A 19,605-nucleotide genomic window follows, 5' to 3' on the forward strand; every position below is an offset into this window, starting at 1 on the left:
ACCACAAAACTGTGAGTTCATTCATTCTCATATTACATCAGTGAGAATTCTTGCTCTAGTCATACCAAAATAGTTCAAAAATCACTGGCATCTAATAGAATAGTTTCGTGATTCCATCCTCCTACTCTCAAAATTCCATTCTCTTTCAAATCCCATTCTTTTCTTTATCGTACTTAGAATTCGTACTTGGTGTATCTGTCAGTTACAATTACTTTTACCTGGCTTAATAGAGGCATAATCAAACATAGAAGCAAAGTCTACAGAATAATTTCCATTCTCAAATAAAACCCGATTCCATAATGGTGGGGTCAAAACCACACAAGCAAAAAGTCAACAGGACTCAATAGCGATGTAAAAACCAACCAATGAGAATCTGTGTGTTAACATGTCACTAATAGGAATGTGTATGTTAACATGTAAAGGCATATCAGGAAACCTGATGTTTCCCATGTCTCCTAAAACACAGAATGATAGGTAATAAAATATAAACATTCAAAAACATTGTGTAGCTTTTTAGCTGATTCTTTAAACGTTTTTTTTACATTCTTTTTTTTATATTATTTTCCATTATAGTTCATCACAGGATATTGAATACAATTCCTTATGCTATATGTTAAGACCTTGTTTATCCATTCTAAATGTAACAGTTTGTATCTACCAACCCCAAACTCCCAGTCCATCCCTCTCCCTCCCTGCTCCCCCTTGGCAACCATAAGTCTGTTCTCTATGTCTATGAGTCTGTTTCTGTTTTATAGATAAGTTCATTTGTGCCATATTTTAGATTCCACATATAAGTGATATCATATGGTATTTATCTCTTTCTGACTTATTTCACTTCGTATGATGATCTCTATTTGCATCCATGTTGCTGCAAATGGCATTATTTTGTCCTTTAGACTTTCTTTCTTCAACAATGTTAATGTCAGGGATTGGAGAAGTGCAGTAGCTACCCTAACATTAATTTTATCGGCAATTTTATTTATTTTAAAAGTCTTCATTTCTAAAATCGACATATGTTATTATTCCCAAATCACCTCTCATACTTTCCTTGCATTAACTCAGAGCATCCGTTAACTCCAAAAAGAGATTCATTTCTACGATGAAGATGGTCATAGGATGGGTAATAAGAATTTGCCCAGGTGGTGCTGTGTTCATTAAAATCCTGATCAGTGCCTCCGGGATGCTGAAACCTGAAAAAATTGTAAGAATCTCTACTTATCTGGCTGTTTCTCTTACCAGTCATAAATAATTCAAACATGCACAAACCAGTCACTTATGAGGTTAAAATGTGCAAAATATAAACTATGTCCTGTACCAAATTACCTCGGCAAAGGCCAGAGCCAGGGATCTCTCTCTCATATGACAGGTTGGGGTGCAAATGAGAAAAGCCCTTTAGAAAGCAATTGGTCAAGATGCTAAAAAATATGCCTACACCCCACGAGGCAATAATTCCACCTTTAGAAACCTAACTTATAGAAAAACAATTTTAAAATGAATATTATTGATAACAACATTGGATATAGTTCGAGTGTCAAATACTGTAAAATGGTGTTTAAACCGTGTCACGTAACGCTATGAAGCCATCAAAAATGACATTTTAGGACTTCCCTGGTGGCGCAGTGGTTGAGAATCTGCCTGTCAATGCAGGGGACACGGGTTCGAGCCCTGGTCCGGGAAGATCCCACATGTCGCAGAGCAACTAAGTCCGTGCACCGTAACTACTTAGCCTGCGCTCTAGAGCCCGCGAGCCAAAACTACCGAGCCCACGTGCTGCAACTACTGAAGCCCGCACGCCTAGAGCCCGTGCTCTGCAACAAGGGAAGCCACCGCAGTGAGAAGCCCGCGCACCACAAAGAAGAGTAGCCCCCTCTCGCCGCAACTAGAGAAAGCCCGCACGCAGCAATGAAGACCCAACGCAGCCAAATAAATAAATACATTTATTTTTTTTAAATGACATTTTAATAGGTTGGAGGACTATGAAAGTGTTTATGATACCTAGTTTGTAATTCATAGATACATATTCATAAGCTCGTAGTTCATAGATATGCATAAGTGTGTGTACATATATCATATGATATGTGGGCAGGGAATGTTGCCTGCCCTTCCAGTAAACAAAAAATGTTGCCCACCATTCTGGCTCTATGAGGATCAAGCCATCAGCAACTGCAGAAGCCCAAGGAAGGTGTGCCCTGAGGAGAATTCAGGATGGAGAAAAACAGAAAGCATTCCGTGCTTTGAATACTGGCCCTAGATCATTAAGGTGCATAACTAAGGAATAATTTCAATGAGTCCAGACTCTTGCACCTTCCCATAGGCAGAAAAGCACTAGAATCATTAACTTGAGATGCCTACTCTTTGTGATTAGCAGTCATCTTTTGAAGTTCAACTACATTTTTTTTTTCCCCCAGCAAAACACTCATATATATCCTGGCTTCTCCATTATCTCTTCAGAGCAGTTCCTCAGAGCTAGCTCAGAGGCTGTCTCCCAGGCTATATCCTCAGTAAAATCCCCCAATAAGACTTAACTCACAACTTTTAGGTTGTGTATTTTTCTTCAGTCGACAGATACATATTTGTATATATATAAATTATATATAATATATATCTGCATTACATATGATACATAATCATACAGATCATGATATAATATAGATCATGGCTACCTTAAACAGACAAAAAACAAACCAAAATAAAATTTACAAATGGTAACAATGGGTGATTTTTTCTTCTACATTTCTGGTGTCTTCTAAATTTGCTGTGATGAACATGAATTGCATTTATAATGGAACAGATAAACTTTTGTATAATTATATTTTAAACGGATTTAAAAAAAACAACTCAAGTAACCCTGGTGCAACTATTAACAGCTATTTTTCTTAATGGCTTTAACCAACCTGTTGGATAAAGGAGACGCTCCAGAATCAGAAACTACAGTAGGCTCACAATCAAAGTAGGGGAGCAACGTTGTTATTTTTAAAGCCCAACAGAAATGCCCACCAGAGAGGAAACCTCTCGGTGCCCTGGGGGGTAGGCAGCAGGGATGACCATGTTCCCCTGATGGGACTCTGAAGGGCTGGCCCTCAGGGAACTCGTGGAGTAGAAGAATATTCAGAGCAGAGAAGCAGGAGAGAACCATCGGGAAGCGCTCAGGGTTTGGCAGGGGAGTGGTGATTTTAAAAAGCTGAAAAGTGATTTTAAAAAAGCTGAAAAGGAGCTTAGGACCAAAGGGCAAACAGCACCCACGTCATGCTGAGCGTCTGGGCACGCCACACTGCCTCTCCACGCCCGTGACCTCCACCCCATTTAAATCACGTGCTGTCACCTCTGCCTGGCCTTTCCCCTCCCCTCTCACCTGCCTCCTGTCCATTCCACACATGGCTCTCAGGACGATCTTCCAAACGCACCGTTTTGATCACGATTTGGACTTAACACAGTTTCCACAGCGACCTTTACCGGCAAACTAACTTTCAAGAACCTATAATAGGCTTCAAGCCTCCTCTTGGTCAGCTGACCTATCTGAGCCTTTGTTTCTTGCCCCGGAAAATGCTGATTATCACATCTATCTCATAGAGACCCTAGAAGGACTACAAAAGATAATACATTATCTTAGGCTTTCTAACACAAGGGCTCTGGGAGTTAAGATGATTGGAAATGGCTGAATGTGAGTGAAACACGGGTGGGAAACGGAGGGACTCACCTCCGTCCACTGCAACACAACAGGATCTGATTTTGAGGAGGTCTGAGACTGAGCAATACGGAGGACCCCTCACTGTTAAGGTACTTCAGAGGCCAATGGGTCCTTCAAATGCAGACAACATGTGAAAGATATTGGCTCAGGTACCCGTCCAGGTCCTGTGAATGGCGGCCTGGCCATCAGGGACACAGGATCAGTTCCACTCAAGCTAGATGACTCAGGCTTGGGTCCATTTTCCCCAGATCCTCTTAGAAATGGTAGGCACTTGGGACTTTCACAATTTTTTTCTCTAGCATTTACTGTATTTCATCAAATCCAAGATACATCAACCCTAAGATATATTATTCTGTGCACACCAAGGTTTTTCTAGAAGACACCCTGAAATGTTATAAGAAGCTTTCTGATTTCAGAGGTTTTAAAAGGTGGGGAAAATAGGCATCCTCAGACTGATGAAATATGTAATATGTAACATGTATGTATGATGTAATACGAAAGATATAATATGGTTATGTACATGCCTGACCATAGCCAGAAGTTTCTTTCTTTTTTGCCCAGCCTGTCTCATCGTTCTATTCACTACGGCACCTGAGACTGGGCCCTACATGGAGTACTTGTTGCAGTGATGACAATAAAGATCGTAGCTAATATTTATGGACCACCTTCCATGCAATGCTACAACTTCATATGAATTAACCCTCAAAATAACTTGTATTGGTTGTTTTGGTGAGTACTATTTTTACTCCCACTGTGCAGGTAAGAGTACTGAGGCTTAGAGGGATAGAGGGATTAAATAACTCAACAGAGTTAGGAAAGGGAACTGCTAGGATTATAAACCCAAGTCTGCCTAAGGATCGATCTAGACTGTCTAAGCCACTGTGCCACGTTGTCCTGAAGGATGGTCAGGCAAGAAGCTGTGAAAGCCAGGTCAGAATTAAAGAGAAGAATGGTCAAGAGTTTTGGAGATGAAGGGACTTTAAGATCGGGGTTATAGATTTTATGAGAAGAGTTACTTATAATCTTCAATTTGAAGTCTTCTGACTGACTTTCCCATTCCTATAATTTGAGGGGTAGGCATTATGCTCCAGGAGTCTGAATTTTATTTGGCCCAATGAACTCAACGTGAGAACACTATTTTCTTCCTTAAGATTCAGAATCCAGGCACCTTATTGAACTGATTTTTTCCACACTGTGAAACATATTTTAAAACAACATTTGATATGGGCTTCCCTGGTGGCGCAGTGGTTGAGAGTCCGCCTGCCGAGGCAGGGGACACGGATTCGTGCCCCAGTCCGGGAAGATCCCACATGTCACGGAGCGGCTGGGCCCGTGAGCCATGGCCGCTGAGCCTGCGCGTCCGGAGCCTGTGCTCCTCAGCGGGAGAGGCCACAACAGTGAGAGGCCCGCATACAGCGAAAAATAAAAAATACATTTGATAACAAGCATTTGATTTAACATATTTCCCCCAAGTTGACTTTGAATAGTCTATACATTTCCCCTTCACTTTTCTATCACAGACACAAAAAGTAAATACAGAACTCTCCAGAGCCGCTCACCTTCACTTTCTTATTCCTTCATGATGTTCCCTAATGAACTGGGACCCAAACCTGTCTTTCTGCTGGGGCTCCTGCATCCACATTTTATAATGGGTAAGGGAGGTGGAGGAGGCTGCAAGAATGCTGATTGCTGCGGGGAATAAAAATAAGGGGCATTTTCCAGCTCCAAAGATCAGAGCTCAAACTGCTCTTTCTCCCAAGAATTAAAGCAGCAAAACGTAAAAACATCTCAACACAAGAAAATGTGGCCATGGCGTCAAGGCACTGCATTCCAGAAGCAAAGATTGCCCTTTACCTAGTGGATCTGTCACTGTACCATCTGGTACACGGGGTCACCAACTTTCAGGCTTCCAATTTTTTCCACCGAATAATAGATCCCAAAAAGTGGGGATGACTGGTAAATGGGCTTCTCGGAAGGATCACACAAGCGGTAGCTGAAAGAAGCAAAAATTCACCCTTAGGTACACAGAGGAAATAACCTAAGTGCTCTCAGTGGAATTCAAGCGTTCATTCTCAGGTTCTCTATAAATGAACAGCAAGCCTTTTCTAAAATGTAGACAGAGAAGTCTTGGCAATTAGTCAAACTGCAAATAATCCTGGTTTTTCTAGAAGTATCCTGAGAGTCTGAACAGTTTTTCTATGGCTTTGTTTTGAGCCCAAAAGAAGAAACCTGTACGCATTACTTAAAATAAATACTTTGTTTGCATGTGTACTTCCAGCTTCACAACTCATGGAAATAAATGCCTGTACAATCTCAAAATGGACCTGCCCTGAACTCCAGGCTTCCGCAACAATTCTCATACTCTTGACATTGATTCTATCAAATAAATGTGAGTTGCAACAAAAATAAAATGACTTGAGGTCTTAATTTGGAAATATACATGTAAAGGTTATTAAAAATTGATGTGAGAGGGCTTCCCTGGTGGCGCAGTGGTTGAGAGTCCGCCTGCCGATGCAGGGGACGCGGGTTCGTGCCCCGGTCCGGGAGGATCCCACATGCCGCGGAGCGGCTGGGCCCGTGAGCCATGGCCGCTGAGCCTGCACGTCCGGCGCCTGTGCTCTGCAATGGGAGAGGCCACAACAGTGAGGCCCGCATACCGAAAGAAAAAAAAAAATTGATGTGAGAGAGACAAAAATTTCAAAATGTAGGATTATACAATTAAAAATTTGTCCAAAGTACTCGAAGATCCATCTAGAAAAAAAAGAGAAAGCCACAAGTACTCACGTACATTAAACAACAGACACAAAACAAGCAGAGAGCAGAGAGGTGCCCAGACAGAGCACCTACAGCCACAAGCGGTTCCAAGGATGGGGATAATATAGAAATACACTGGACACGTGGATGTTCTACCTTTTCAGGGTTTCCAGCGGCTCCTTCCTGCTGATCACTCCGGTATCTGGGTCCACCGTGGTCATAATGCACCTGTCACACAATAACAAAGGGTTAGGGGACAGTTAAGAACCAATGAGCATGCCACGCGCCAGAGAGTCCTTACCTGGGACAAGCCAAAACCTTTTTCATTCCTACGTCACCAATGAAGAGCTCACCCCAGGTGTCCTAGGAGAAAAGAAAAAGGTGTTTTTTGAATTAAGGCTTCATCAGTCTTTATAGCAGTCTATTCTTTGGCTGGTCCTATGAAGCTAGCAGAAGAAAGCAGTGCAAGAGGATGCCACGAAGTATTCCCCAAAAAGGACTCAAATGGAGGCAGTGTGTTGGTGAGTCCAGGATCCAGCTCTTGACTTGGTCTCAGAAGCCTGCCCCTTTCAGCACAGCAAAAATAGATCTTCTCTAGGGGGTAGTTTGCCATGAGGACTGTAAACAACTCCAGGTCAAGTTAATGATAGATAATGAGAAGCGGAAAGCTTGCAAGACTGCCCACTCTTTCCTCTTGCTAAGCTACAATGGAAGCCAAGTTACAATCTGATGGTTCTTTGATGAGTGGGACATGACCAAAGAAAAGTCAGTTCTGAGTCTCATCCATCCAACACCTCCACCTTCGCAGAGCAGCAGCCTGCCCCGGCTCTGGCCAGTCACGGCCGCCGGCCCTGCTTTGCTTTCCCAACCTTGAACCATGGTAGGTCCTGCCAACGTCTGTCTCAGAGCTTCCATCAAACCTCACGACTTTGAGGGAGGTTATTATTTTGGTCCCATTTTTACACAAAGATAAGGAGGCAAAGAGAGATTAAAAAGTTTTTTCAGGGTTGCAGCAGCTACGTTTGAAAACCTTTCTGTTTCTGAAGCAGGACTTTTAACCACCCAGCTTCTAACTACACCCATCTATATATCTATCTACACACACACATAGAAACATATATACACACATATATGGAGGTTATACAGATTACATTATATACACATATATACACATACACATTCATATACACACACACATATACACATATATATACGAGGAGGGTATGTTACAGCTCTCTCTTGCTAACAGGAAAGCCATCTATCTGCAAAGCTTGAATTTCACAGGACAATCCTTTGTCCAGGCTGCCAGAGGAGAGGCCGGCGGCATCGGGGCTTCACTGGGGCTTCACTCCAGGCTCCATAAACCAACAGTACTTATAACAAGATGCAAAAAAAAATGACCCTTGAAAAATTGTTCCCTGATCTCAACCCAAGTGAGGTTTTCGGAGACCATGAGTCTAACGGATTTGGTGAGAAATCAGCTTCCAAGTGAGGCAATGAGGCATCTATTCCTCTCACCCACTAGGCTCACTCCCCCAAGGACAGGAGAGGAGAGCAGTCTGTCCCCTGCAGGAAGCAGGGCAGAGCAGGGGGTGGGGCCTCTCATGTAACATTTCCCCCTCCCCACTGATGACCAGGCTCCAATCATGCTAGGGTCCTCTTTCAGGGATACACTAACCTCCCAGGGCCTATAGGGCTGATTCAGCAAAGGCACAAAAGGAAGTCCAGTACCTAACTGGGTCTTCCCAACTCAGAAATCTCCTGCGGGATATGACTGAAGTAAGGAGGTCTCTGTGAACGCCCTGGGTTCCCAACCATCATTTATGAAACTGTTTCTGTGCGGAAATAAACTCTGCGTTCCAAACAACCCGTTGAGGGGGGAACTGTGTAACCCTTGTAAAAGGCAAACCCACATAACGTAAAATGGAATCTCTATAGCCTAGCCAGGACTTTTTACAAGCAATGTTCAAACGCAAAACTGCAAGACAGCCATAGTGCCTAGCTAACCTCCTGGAGGAAGGTGGAATATGACCAGTAATAACAGCTCCTGCTTCGGGAAGTGATGGGCCTTGTGGTACCCTGGCCTGGAAGCGGCTAAAAAGGCTGGACGCACTTCGCCACACGAGGGCGCTGCGGCCACAGGAACGTGAGCCCATCACGCAGCCCGGGCCGAAGCACGCCCCCACTCAGCTTTCCAAGTAGCACCCCACCCCCGCCAACGTTCAATTTCTTTTTACAAGTGCTGAGCAATCTCATATTTCAAAACAACGTTATCTGTGGAAAGTCGGCCTCGTGACTGTGATATAAAGCAGGAAGTCTGAAAAGTTCAGTTAGGTTTCCTAGTTTAACAAGACATTTAATCTGCTCTTAACGCTATTACACAACTGAAGTACCCAGTTTAGAATAACAAATTACCCGTTTTCATATGAATTGTATGAAGCCCCCCAAATGCCAGTTCTAATTACCTCCTAAGATATTAATCAGTTTATATGATAACATCACCCATCCTGATCTGATTGTCAGCATTTTGGTGTAAAGCCTTATTTGCAGTAAAAACAAAATGCACTAAGCAAATTAAGTTAAATGAACTTATTAATTATGTTATTAGAGAAAATAATAATGCATTTTAAATTGTAGAAAAATAAATTTAAATTAAAGAATATAGGAAATTAAATTTTCCATTACATTCTATTAGACACCCGAGGTGCCTTCCGTAAGCACAGAAACAGCTCCAAGAGCTTACAGCTCCCCCTGCTGGTAAGAAGCCTCTCTGCAGCCTGGCAAAATCCAGGCCATTTAGAGCGAACACAGAAAAAACCATGGAGTTTTTGAGATGGAAGAAGAAAGAAAAGGAGGAAAGAAAGCAGGGAGAAAGGGGAAAGTACTATACATAAGGGCTCAGCTCTGTGGAAGAATCCTGAGAATTTACTATTAATTTGCAGGCATTTTGTAAACACTAAATTAAGACTACATGGTTTCCTATCACAAGAAGAATCCAGAGAAAGACATAAAAGAAGGGTTTGGAGTCGTTGCTGAGGAACACACAGAACAGCACAGGGGAGGATGTCTGTTTATTGGAGACCTTCATTGGAGTGCATATGGGCTTGTGCCCAGCAAAACACTAAAGGTACGCCAGGAGATGAATCTCTCTCTCTCTCTCTCTCTCCATATGGCTATATATACACAGCTATATACATATATTTAGAGAGAGGGAATAGCTATATAGAGAGAATATTTATCCATCACTCTCTAAATATGTTATGGTTCTCTCTATATATGTTCTATGATTATATACATATATACTTGTGGCTATACATACACATGTATACATGGCTATATACATATATTTGTAGAGAGGAAATAGATATATATCTATATATTCCATATTTTTCTATGGATATATATATATAGAGAGAGAGAGAGAGAGAAAGAGAGAGAAAGGAGAGTGCCAGGTGAGAATGTAGGCCCAGGTAAGCTCTTGAATAACCAACTAACCATAGACAGACAAGACATTTGAAAGTAAGAAGGAAAGACAGAGGGCAAAAGCCTGAGTGGGTCTGCTGTTCCATGGTCTACAAAGGAATTCTCCTGAGGACCACAGATCAGATCAGCAGTTCTAATCAGACCAACAGCTACAGAGCCTTTGGGCACCTATACCCCAGGTCCTGCCCGCCTACTACCACCTGAGCCCTTCCCCTCCCAAATCTCAGATACATGATCAGTGCTTTCCTTCCGCTGCTCCTGATTCTTTAATGGCTACTCATCAGTTCATTATACTGTGTCATACATACAATTGTTAGAAGAAGTTTTAGGCTATGTTGGGATAATTCGAAGGAATGAATAAGTAAATAAACAAAATTTTTGTCTAGAAATCTTTAAGTAGTTTTCTGGCTTGGTATCAATGACTGGACAAGATTACCATAGGCTCAGAAAGTTATCTACTAGAGGCTGGCTATATGCATGCAGACTTACTGTTTGGGTATTAGAAAGGAGGGTGTGAATCTACATTTATTAACTCTGAATAACGTTCAAGATGTTGCTGAGTGAAAAAAGCACACCTAGATATATATACTACATGTAGGATGATTCCATCTATGTAAAACAAATCTGTTTAAATACCTGTATGTATATATTTATAGCAATATATTTGGAAGGCTTCTCAAGTTTCAATAGTATTATTTGCTTTTTATAATAAATTTTTCTTTTGTTTTTTCGTTTTACTTTTTATACGAAGCATTATAATCCCAATGACACATTTAAAAACATCATTTTAGTCTAGAAAGTTTCTCAGATTCTTTCTGACAACAAATACATGGTGTCTTATCCAACACCAATTCTGCAATTCTTTGACACTCACTGCTGTCCAACAATTTAACTCAATTTTGATACTAACTGCTCTGAGTTAGCACAGACCCCATGGGTTCAGGGCTCAGTCCCACAAGACTGCCCCACTTCAGATGCCAGCAGCAAGTCCCAAGTCTCCCGTACTTCTGACCAACCAGCTATAAATCAAGGGTTCCCATGACCCCCTCTGAGGCTCCATATTTTGCTAGAAGAGCTCACAGAATTCAGGAAAGTGCTTTACTATTACCAGTTTATTATAAAGAATACAATTCAGGAACAGTCAAATGGAAGAGATGCACAGGGCAAGGTATGGGGGAAGAGCACAGGCAGAGCTTCTGTGCTGTCCCCAAATGCACCACCCTCCCAGCACCCTAATGTGTCACCAATCAGTGAGCTCTCCAAACCCCATCGTTTAGGTGTTTTATGGTGGTTTCATTACTTAGGCATGATTGATTAAATCATTAAACTCAACCTCCAGCCCCTCTCCCGTCCCTGGAAGTCTGGGGTGGGGCTGAAAGTTCCACACTGTAATCATGTCTTGGTCTTTCAGCTGACCAAGCTCCCTCCTGAAGCTATCTACCTGCCTCACCCATCCTGACATTCACTTCATTACCATAAACTTAGGTGTGATTGAAAGGGGCTTGTTATTAACAAAAAACGTTCCTGTCACCCTTGTCAGTCAGGAAATTCCAAGGGTTTTAGGAGCTGTGCCAGGAACAGGGGCCAAAGACCGAATAGATATTTCCCATTACACCGCACAGTTAAGCTATCTCAAATCAAAATCTGTTTCTCTATTTTTAAGGTACACAAGCAAAATGATATTCTCTAATGTCCTGCTCGAATCTCCCTATAAAGAAACCCCATGGCATTCTTCCTACAACGAGATCCCTATACACACACATACTTTGCACTGAGTGCTCCTTTCTCTGGGCTCTAGAGAAACAACATGGTTATGTTCCCAGTACCACAACGCTTCTCCTACTGAGCCCTACATCCTGCTTCGTCCTGAGACCCTTGCAGGCAGACACAGTGAGGTCACTTTGGTAATCTTAGCATCCATCCTAGAGATTAGCACCCAGGAAGCCCTCAATACATGTTTGTTATCAACAGGAATGTTCCAGAATCTTGGTTATGATATGAATTTGCAAGAAATGTTTCCTTAGCCGAAGTAAAACTCTACCTCATGGTCAAACTTCCTTCACAGACTAACACCGGATGCCATACACGGAGAATTACCAACTTACATGAGACGTGACTTTTCATTTACCAGATAAGTAAAGATTATAGGCATCAATGCTGGCAGGAGTACAAGAAAAAGGGCATACTTCCACTGAGCTTGTGGGAATATAGATGGGTGCAGGGTTTCTGCAAAGCAATTTGGCGACATATGTGGAGGGCCTTTAAAGTGCTGATTCAGCATTTCTGAAGAATAAATTTAGAAATGTAGACAAAGACTGTTTTACAGAGCTGTTCATTATTCATGTAAGGGGAAATGGAAAATAGCCTAAATGCCCGATTATACAGGAATGGCTAAATAAGTTATTGCATAGTTCTGTGATGAACTAACATGGAACTAGGAAAACTATACTGACGAGGAATTTGTAAAGATAGAGATGTGTTTGCCATATAACATTAAGTGAAAATGGTGGGATTCAAAATTATCTATACAATATCATACAAACAATATTGGAAACACAATAAAATGTTATTGCTGGCTACTTTTTGACAGTAGGATGGTGAGGGATTTTTATTCCTTTAAATTTTTCTGTATTTTTCTAACTGTATACAGAGGATGTGGTACTTTAAAAAATTACTTTTATAATCAGAAAAAAATTAACTGTATCTTAAAAAGATTCTTGAATTAAATCATTAAGAAGCTTTCTACTTCTCTGCAGCCCTGGTTCCAGATGACCTCAAGGCTTTCTCCTGACCCCGTGTCTGAGCAACCCTGTGCAAAGAAGTAAATCACTTCATCCTCACATCCTACAGAATTACGGGAGATACATTTCTGTTAACCTAAATGCATAACAAATGTGCCAGGAGGAATTTGCTCTTTGGAGGCACTTGGACTTGAAAAATGCAGGCAGAAGGGAAGGACGTCCCAAAGCTGGATAAAGCCAGCAAAGCTGGCTTCTGTTCCCTGGAGGGGTCACCTACTTTTTGGAACACCAGTAACAGGCAACAAAAAAGGAAAGAAGAGACCTTGAGATGTGGCTCTTTCTGTCTCTCTGATGCGTATTCACGGAGGGATAGTTTGCGGGGCTGACGTGACTGCTCGTGTCCCATCCACACACCAGGCTCCTCTGAGGGTGGTTAGAGTCCTGAGGATTCCAGTGTTTCGTGGACAGTAAGAGATCCTAGTCTCCCCTTGGGGTTCAGCTTCTGACTGAGATGCTGGGGGTCCCACACCCACCAATAGCAGAGTCTGGGAGAGGCAGCCACCAGCCCCGATTCCCAAAGGCAGCAGCCTGGGCTGCTCTTCAGCATCTGGGTCCAGGTGTGTGAATCACAGCCTTCCGGAGGACACAGAGGGAAAGGGTTGGGTATACGGGGCGGGGGGTGGGGGGTTCCATACGATGACTCCTACCCACCTCTACAATACCTTCTCTGCTTCAACATCTGTATTCGATGGGCTCATCTCTAGGGGTGTTTTGTAAAGCAAATGGCCACTCCTTACTCGTGATGTTCAGATGTGTATGTCTGTGTGATCATACCTGCTCAAAGGGAATACCCATGTACTACTGTCATCGAAGGCTTTTATTTCCTCCTTGATCTGAAAAATAACATACTTAGAGGTGGGTAAGATATGATGAACAAAATTCAATGGTCAAATCCCTGCCCCTCGTTGAATTCAGTTCAACAAGATCTTGCATACTCAAGGGCTTGTGCATTCAGGACCAAGGATGAATGCGAAAAAGCACGGTGAGGTAAGTCTTGAGAAACAGACCTCATGCAATTGTTAGGAAGATTAAAATGTGCTTGTTAACTTACTTTTTTTTAAAAGTTGGAATATGGTATGTGCAACATTAGTGTTTGTTTTAAAAAATGCGAACTAACGTATATCCAGAAAAACTCTAATTAGAAAAGATACATGTACCCCAGTGTTCATAGCAGCACTATTCACAGTAGCCAAGACATGGAAACAACCTAAGTGTCCACTGACAGATGAATGGATAAAGAAGATGTGGTACATATATACAATGGAATATTACTCAGCCATGAAAACAAATGAAATAGTGCCATCTGCAACAACATGAATGGACATAGAGATCATCATACTTAAGTGAAGTAAGTCAGGCAGAGAAAGACAAATGTCATATGATATCACTTAAATGTGGAATCTAAAATATGATACAGATGGACTTATTTACAAAACAGAAATAAACTCACAGACATAGAAAACAAACTTATGATTACCAAAGGGGAAAGGGAGGGAGGGATAAATGAGGAATTTGGGATTAACAGATACACACCACTATGTATAAAATAGATGAACAACAAGGTCCTACTGTAGAGCACAGGGGACTATATTCAATATCTTATAATAAACTGTAATGGAAAAGAACATGAAAAGGAATATATATATACATATATATGTGTATAACTGAATCACTTTGCTGTACACCAGAAACTAACACAACATTGTAAATCAATTATACTTCAATAAAAAAAGCCAACATGGGTTTCCCTAGTGGCGCAGTGGTTGAGAGTCTGCCTGCCGATGCAGGGGACGCAGGTTCGTGCCCCGGTCCGGGAAGATCCCACATGCTGCGGAGCAGCTGGGCCTGTGAGCCATGGCCGCTGAGCCTGCGCGCCCGGAGCCTGTGCTCCGCAACGGGAGAGGCCACAACAGTGAGAGGCCCGCGTACCGCAAAAAAAAAAAAAAAAAAAGCCAACAAAAGAGGTCATGTCAGAGAGGGGGTCTGAGAGACCTTTGTGGTAGAGTGCCTTTTTGACCACACACACACACACACACACACACACACACACACACACACACACTCACATTAACAGAGAGAAGAAAAAGGCAACAGGAATTATACAGCTCTAGGGCTGCAAAGAACCTTTAAAATCCTTTAGTAAAACTTGCCCACTTTAAGATCAGAAAATGATGCTCAAGGAGGTTAAGGTCAAGCTCACAGAGACAGAAGGACCATGTGGCCCTCTTGGTCTCCAGCCAGGAGTCAGACATATCTGATTATCACCTTGCTCCCAAGGAAAACCCCAGGCCAGAGGGTCTCTGCCCTGGCTCAAGCCAGAGTCACCAGGGGGCTTTAAAAATCTCCTCTGCCCAAACTGCAACTGGGACCCGGGGTGGGGATTGTTCCAGTGTGGGAAACACAGCCCAAGCTGATCTCTACACATTCCCTCCCACTCTAAGTCCACTTATCTTCCTGCCGCGGGCTTTCAGGGGTGTTTTATTTACTGCGTGGATGCAGTGATGGAAAGGGCTCTGTGAGGCTGTACAGAAAGAAGCCCAAAGAAGCGTCCTCCAATTTGTCCTTTATATGAGAAGGGCCGAAGTTCTCTAGGGTTTGCCTTCACATGCTTCTGTTCTCTCTTTCTCAGCCCCTAAAAGTCTCTGTGGCAAATATTTCGAGTTACTGAGATGGAAACAAAAAAAGCAAATGTATAAGGAGATCTCCTCAAGTAAAGGCACTAACTCTGTTGGCAAATTCTTCAGGAATGTGACTGTATTACTGCTCCCTCCACCCAGGACTCCTGTCTCCCATGTGCTCATCATGTTAGCTTTTCGAAATCAGGACTAATTTACCTGAGGTCCTTGCTTGAGGCTCCTATCAAAGTGGGGTTGTCAGAAAAGCTCCCCAGATGAAAATGGGACCCCTTACTTGAAAGGCATGCCATAAAGGGATGAGGGGAGCCCCTGCAGTCCACCACATGTGTACAACACCGAGAGTAAACCCTAAGGTCAGCTATGGACTTTGGGCGACTATGATGTCAGTATAGGTCCATCCTTGGTAAAAAAAATAAATAAAATAAAAGTATCTCTCTAGTGAGTGATGTTGATAATGGGGGAGGTTACACGTGTGAGGGCAGGGTGTATATGGGAAATGGTCAACTAGAGATAAGAAGGATTGGTCAATTTTATTACTTTCAAACTTGATTGCTCTACGTTCCCAGAGTTCAAACACACTACACTAGACCAAAGGAAGCCACTTTTTAAAATCTGTTTCATATTCTGAGTTACACAGTAAAAGTACAAAGTGCTTTGGGTCACAAAGAGTAAACGTTGCACAATGCATCCTCCTATCACTCTCTGATTCTGCAATAGATAATGGCCTGAATTTTTGTGCCATGCTTAGGTTTGCTATATTTTTTATTATTAGTTGGTCTATGAAATATTTATCTGCATTATCATTTTACATTAATATTTAACAGAGTCCCACTGATTGGAAGGGTTATAGTTGTGTGATGGTACCACGCAGACAGGTTAACTCATCAGGCCCTTAACTCTTTGTCTGTTTAAGTTAAGGGAGAATGACTCAGCAACATTAGCATCATTTTATAGCAAAGATTTTTTAATGTGCATTTCCAGAGGACTCTTCTATTCAAATAAGAGTATTCTACCTCATGTACTATTTCTGTAAGCTCATCCATCACGATGCAGGACCAAAACAACAAACAGACTTGGGGGCACAAGGTCACATAACATTAAAAAAAAAAAAAAAAAGACTCCACCCACTCAAATTGCCTAAGAGAATACGGTTAGGTTTACATCAGCCTTAGGTTCAGTTTAACAAGTTAGAGGTGAGCAAAAACTCTTAGTTGACAAGTTACAGAAAAGCAAAAATTCTTTAGCCGGGAATGGATTATCTTTTCTTCTTATTCCTCTGGTTCAAGATCTTAAGCTAAAATTATTATCTTCTGTGGAGACAAATCAAGAAAAACTGTATTCCCTAAAAGAAAGTTTCTCAGAAAAGAATGGGCCAGTTACAGGAGTCCTGTGCAAGAATATCTGCTTCCTGGACTAATTTCTAATCAGTCTTTAGTAACTTGCATTATTAACACTGAATCTAATTTCATTCGGTGTTTAACAAGTGTCTAATGACTCCACACTTCTGTACCCTCTGTTCATCTGCATGGGAAAGGAGAACAGGGGAGAAATAGCTGGGTTTACTGGGAATTTTGCTAATGAGGCTTGAGCCTCAAGCCCCAGACCCTTTCGAGACCCTGCACTTCATTTCGGTTTTGATATTTTCTTTTCTTAAAGAGCACCGTCAAATTTTATCCACTTCAGGTCACACGAAATCTAGGTTATTCCTGGGGAGAAATCAAGTCTCTTCTCTCAAGGAGCTGATGGTCTGAGAATGTTCTTTTTCTCCCATCCCCTCCATAACCCTTGCCCCCTCACCTCTCCTAAATCAGTGCTTCCTCAGGCACTGTTTGCACAAGATTCACCTGGGATGGTGCTGCCGACACAGTCACGGGCATATCACGATTCTGATGCAGGTTTCAGGTAAGTCCTGCTAATATCCCTCTGGGGATGAAGCATAACACTGATATTTCTGCCTCAGTTTCCCTAAATTTCCATACACTTTCTAGAGAGTGGCCAGAGTCACAGCGTGCAAATCATAATACCATGCAATTCAACAATATTTCTTGGATGAATGCAAACAATACTTAGTTCCTCATTCAAAATTATTACCACAGTATAAAATCCAAACTCCTCGGCATGCTGGCCTTCAGGCAGCTCCAGGTCCACCCTCCTTCTGCCGCTTCACCTTTACCCCCAGTGTCCCTATGATTCTGAAATGCTCCCAGGCACCCTTAATATAATGGCCTGTCGTGCTTTGAGGCTTCCTAACTGGTGGCCTCCTTTACCCACCATGACCCTCACTCTCCTTCGTCAGCACACACAGCTACGCAGCATGGCTTCTGGGTAGCTTGATTTGACCCCTCTCTGACCCCACACCCCCCTTCTCCAGGCAGATTTAGGCATCCCTACTTCTAAGCATCCTTGGCACCTGATAAGCAGTGCGTTAAAGTACTCCTCACGCTGGGCTGTCGTTGCCTCCTAGCCATTCTTCTCCTGTTGGGAAATTCTGAAGGGCAGGATCTGTATCTTTTTATCTCTGTATCCAGGGCTCTTATTATGGACCACAGCGCCCGGCCCATGATAGATGATCAATTTAAAAACATTTTTTAAAAATGTAGAGAGGAATTAAAGAAATTAGATAACAAACAACAGGATAATATCAACAAGTAGACAACTTCTGTATACTTTGCTATTTTTTTCATTATCAAGTAATATGAAGTACCTCCATGTGCACGGATTTATACTAGCCTCCATGCAAAGGTTTACCCTAAAAGGCAACTTTTACCAGCAAATAGGGGCACATTTCACTCACACAAAAAAAGTGTGGTCACCCAAGGGAGCAAAGAATTGATAAGGTATTCAAGAGCCTCTCCCCTCAGAGTTAACTACTTGGAATCTCTAGACTGGAACCATGACCTCTGCTCCTCAGAAGCTGGAGTTGCAAGTTTTGGGTTCTCATCCAAAGCCACCACTTCCACGCCTAACAAGTTGTGTAACACCTGCAAGCTTCTGTTTCCTTATTGAAAAGGAGAAAATAGTACAGACTTCACAGCCTGTAGGCTTTGATCCTAAGGATTGAATTAAGTAATTTGCATGAAGCCATTCATTGGTTCTGTGCCTGACACCCAGTAAACACCCAGCAAATGGTATTTGTTGTTGTTATTTCCAGGGCTTACAAAGTTGAGCTGACTCCCAATGTTTAATATGATCCCTGGTCCTTCTCATTACAGAGCAACACCCGGCTATATGTATTTCTTGTACAGATTGCAGGTTACAACTTGGCTCTGATGTGGCTGACCTTTTATGGCTACAAGGGGCTGAGTCTTTGGAGGGTGGAAATTTCTAGTTTCAACTATATAGGGGAGTATATGGGTCCTCTAGGAGAGAACTCAGGCCAAGCATGGAATGTCCCCAGGTCCTGGTTCACAGGCAGATCTCCTATATCCTCCTGGGGCTCCACTTTGGGGTCTGGGGCTTCCGGAAGTCTCAAATATTTGAGCACCCCTGGATGCTACAGGAAAAGGAGAGATGGCTGTTCTCTTCATCTTTTTTTTTTTTTTCCCGTTAGTTATCTCTGAGCTATGATTAGACATTCTAGCCTTGTCCCAGACTTGCTACAATTTGGAGTTGCCATTGCTTGCTTTGGGGCCTGAGCACTGAAGAGAGTGAACAGCGCCCCCTGAGGCCAGCGAGGTGATGGCCCCAGTAATAAGTGAACAACTCCACACAAGGCGAAGGTGATCTTTGGAAGAGAGCCTCCACAGCTGCCAACCTCAGAGGGTCGGACTTGGCACTGCCTAAGGAGCACACCTGGGCATCAAGCGTAAAAGCAGCAAGCCGCTTACCTCCTCAAAGGCACTGCTGCCTGCCACCACGATATTCGGCCTGAAATTGTCCATTTTCACTTTCTTCTCCAGCCTGGTATTCAGATCTGCCAGGGAGGCTTCTGAGAGGACCATGATGGGGCTGCAGTCCGGGTAGGCCACCTGTGCCAAGGACACACCATGATCATGCCTCACTGCCCACGGAATGGCTCAGACCAACTGCACAACTAAGCAAAATCCAGAAGCAAAACCACCTGAGTGCAGAAGGGGAGAGTGGTGCTCAGGAAGGATAGGTGACACTGAGGGCTTGGAAACGGCCAAGTCAGGGTTCCTGCCCACCCTGGACGCAGGTGGAGCTCCTCATCCACACACTGAAGGCAGCAGCCAGGCTCAGGTCCAGTGTTACCCTCCAGCCACATCTCTTGTTCTTCCTCAGG

At 42.8% G+C, this 19,605-nt stretch overlaps 1 protein-coding gene across 1 annotated transcript in view; it reads right to left on the minus strand.

Moving 5' to 3' along the window:
- Positions 1–897: 897 nt before the first annotated feature.
- Positions 898–19,605, minus strand: part of MTARC2 (mitochondrial amidoxime reducing component 2) — a 33,908-nt gene continuing 15,200 nt past the window's right edge. The window contains exons 4-8 of the mRNA XM_032623669.1: positions 19,190–19,330; positions 6,744–6,805; positions 6,599–6,670; positions 5,543–5,681; positions 898–1,190 (exon numbers count right to left, since the gene is read on the minus strand). Coding sequence (XP_032479560.1) covers positions 5,555–5,681; positions 6,599–6,670; positions 6,744–6,805; positions 19,190–19,330 — 402 coding nt within the window. The 3' untranslated portion in view covers positions 898–1,190; positions 5,543–5,554. The remainder of the gene's footprint in view (positions 1,191–5,542; positions 5,682–6,598; positions 6,671–6,743; positions 6,806–19,189; positions 19,331–19,605) is intronic.

This window comes from Phocoena sinus, chromosome 1 (genome assembly GCF_008692025.1).
Source record: "Phocoena sinus isolate mPhoSin1 chromosome 1, mPhoSin1.pri, whole genome shotgun sequence".
Taxonomy (NCBI): domain Eukaryota; kingdom Metazoa; phylum Chordata; class Mammalia; order Artiodactyla; family Phocoenidae; genus Phocoena; species Phocoena sinus.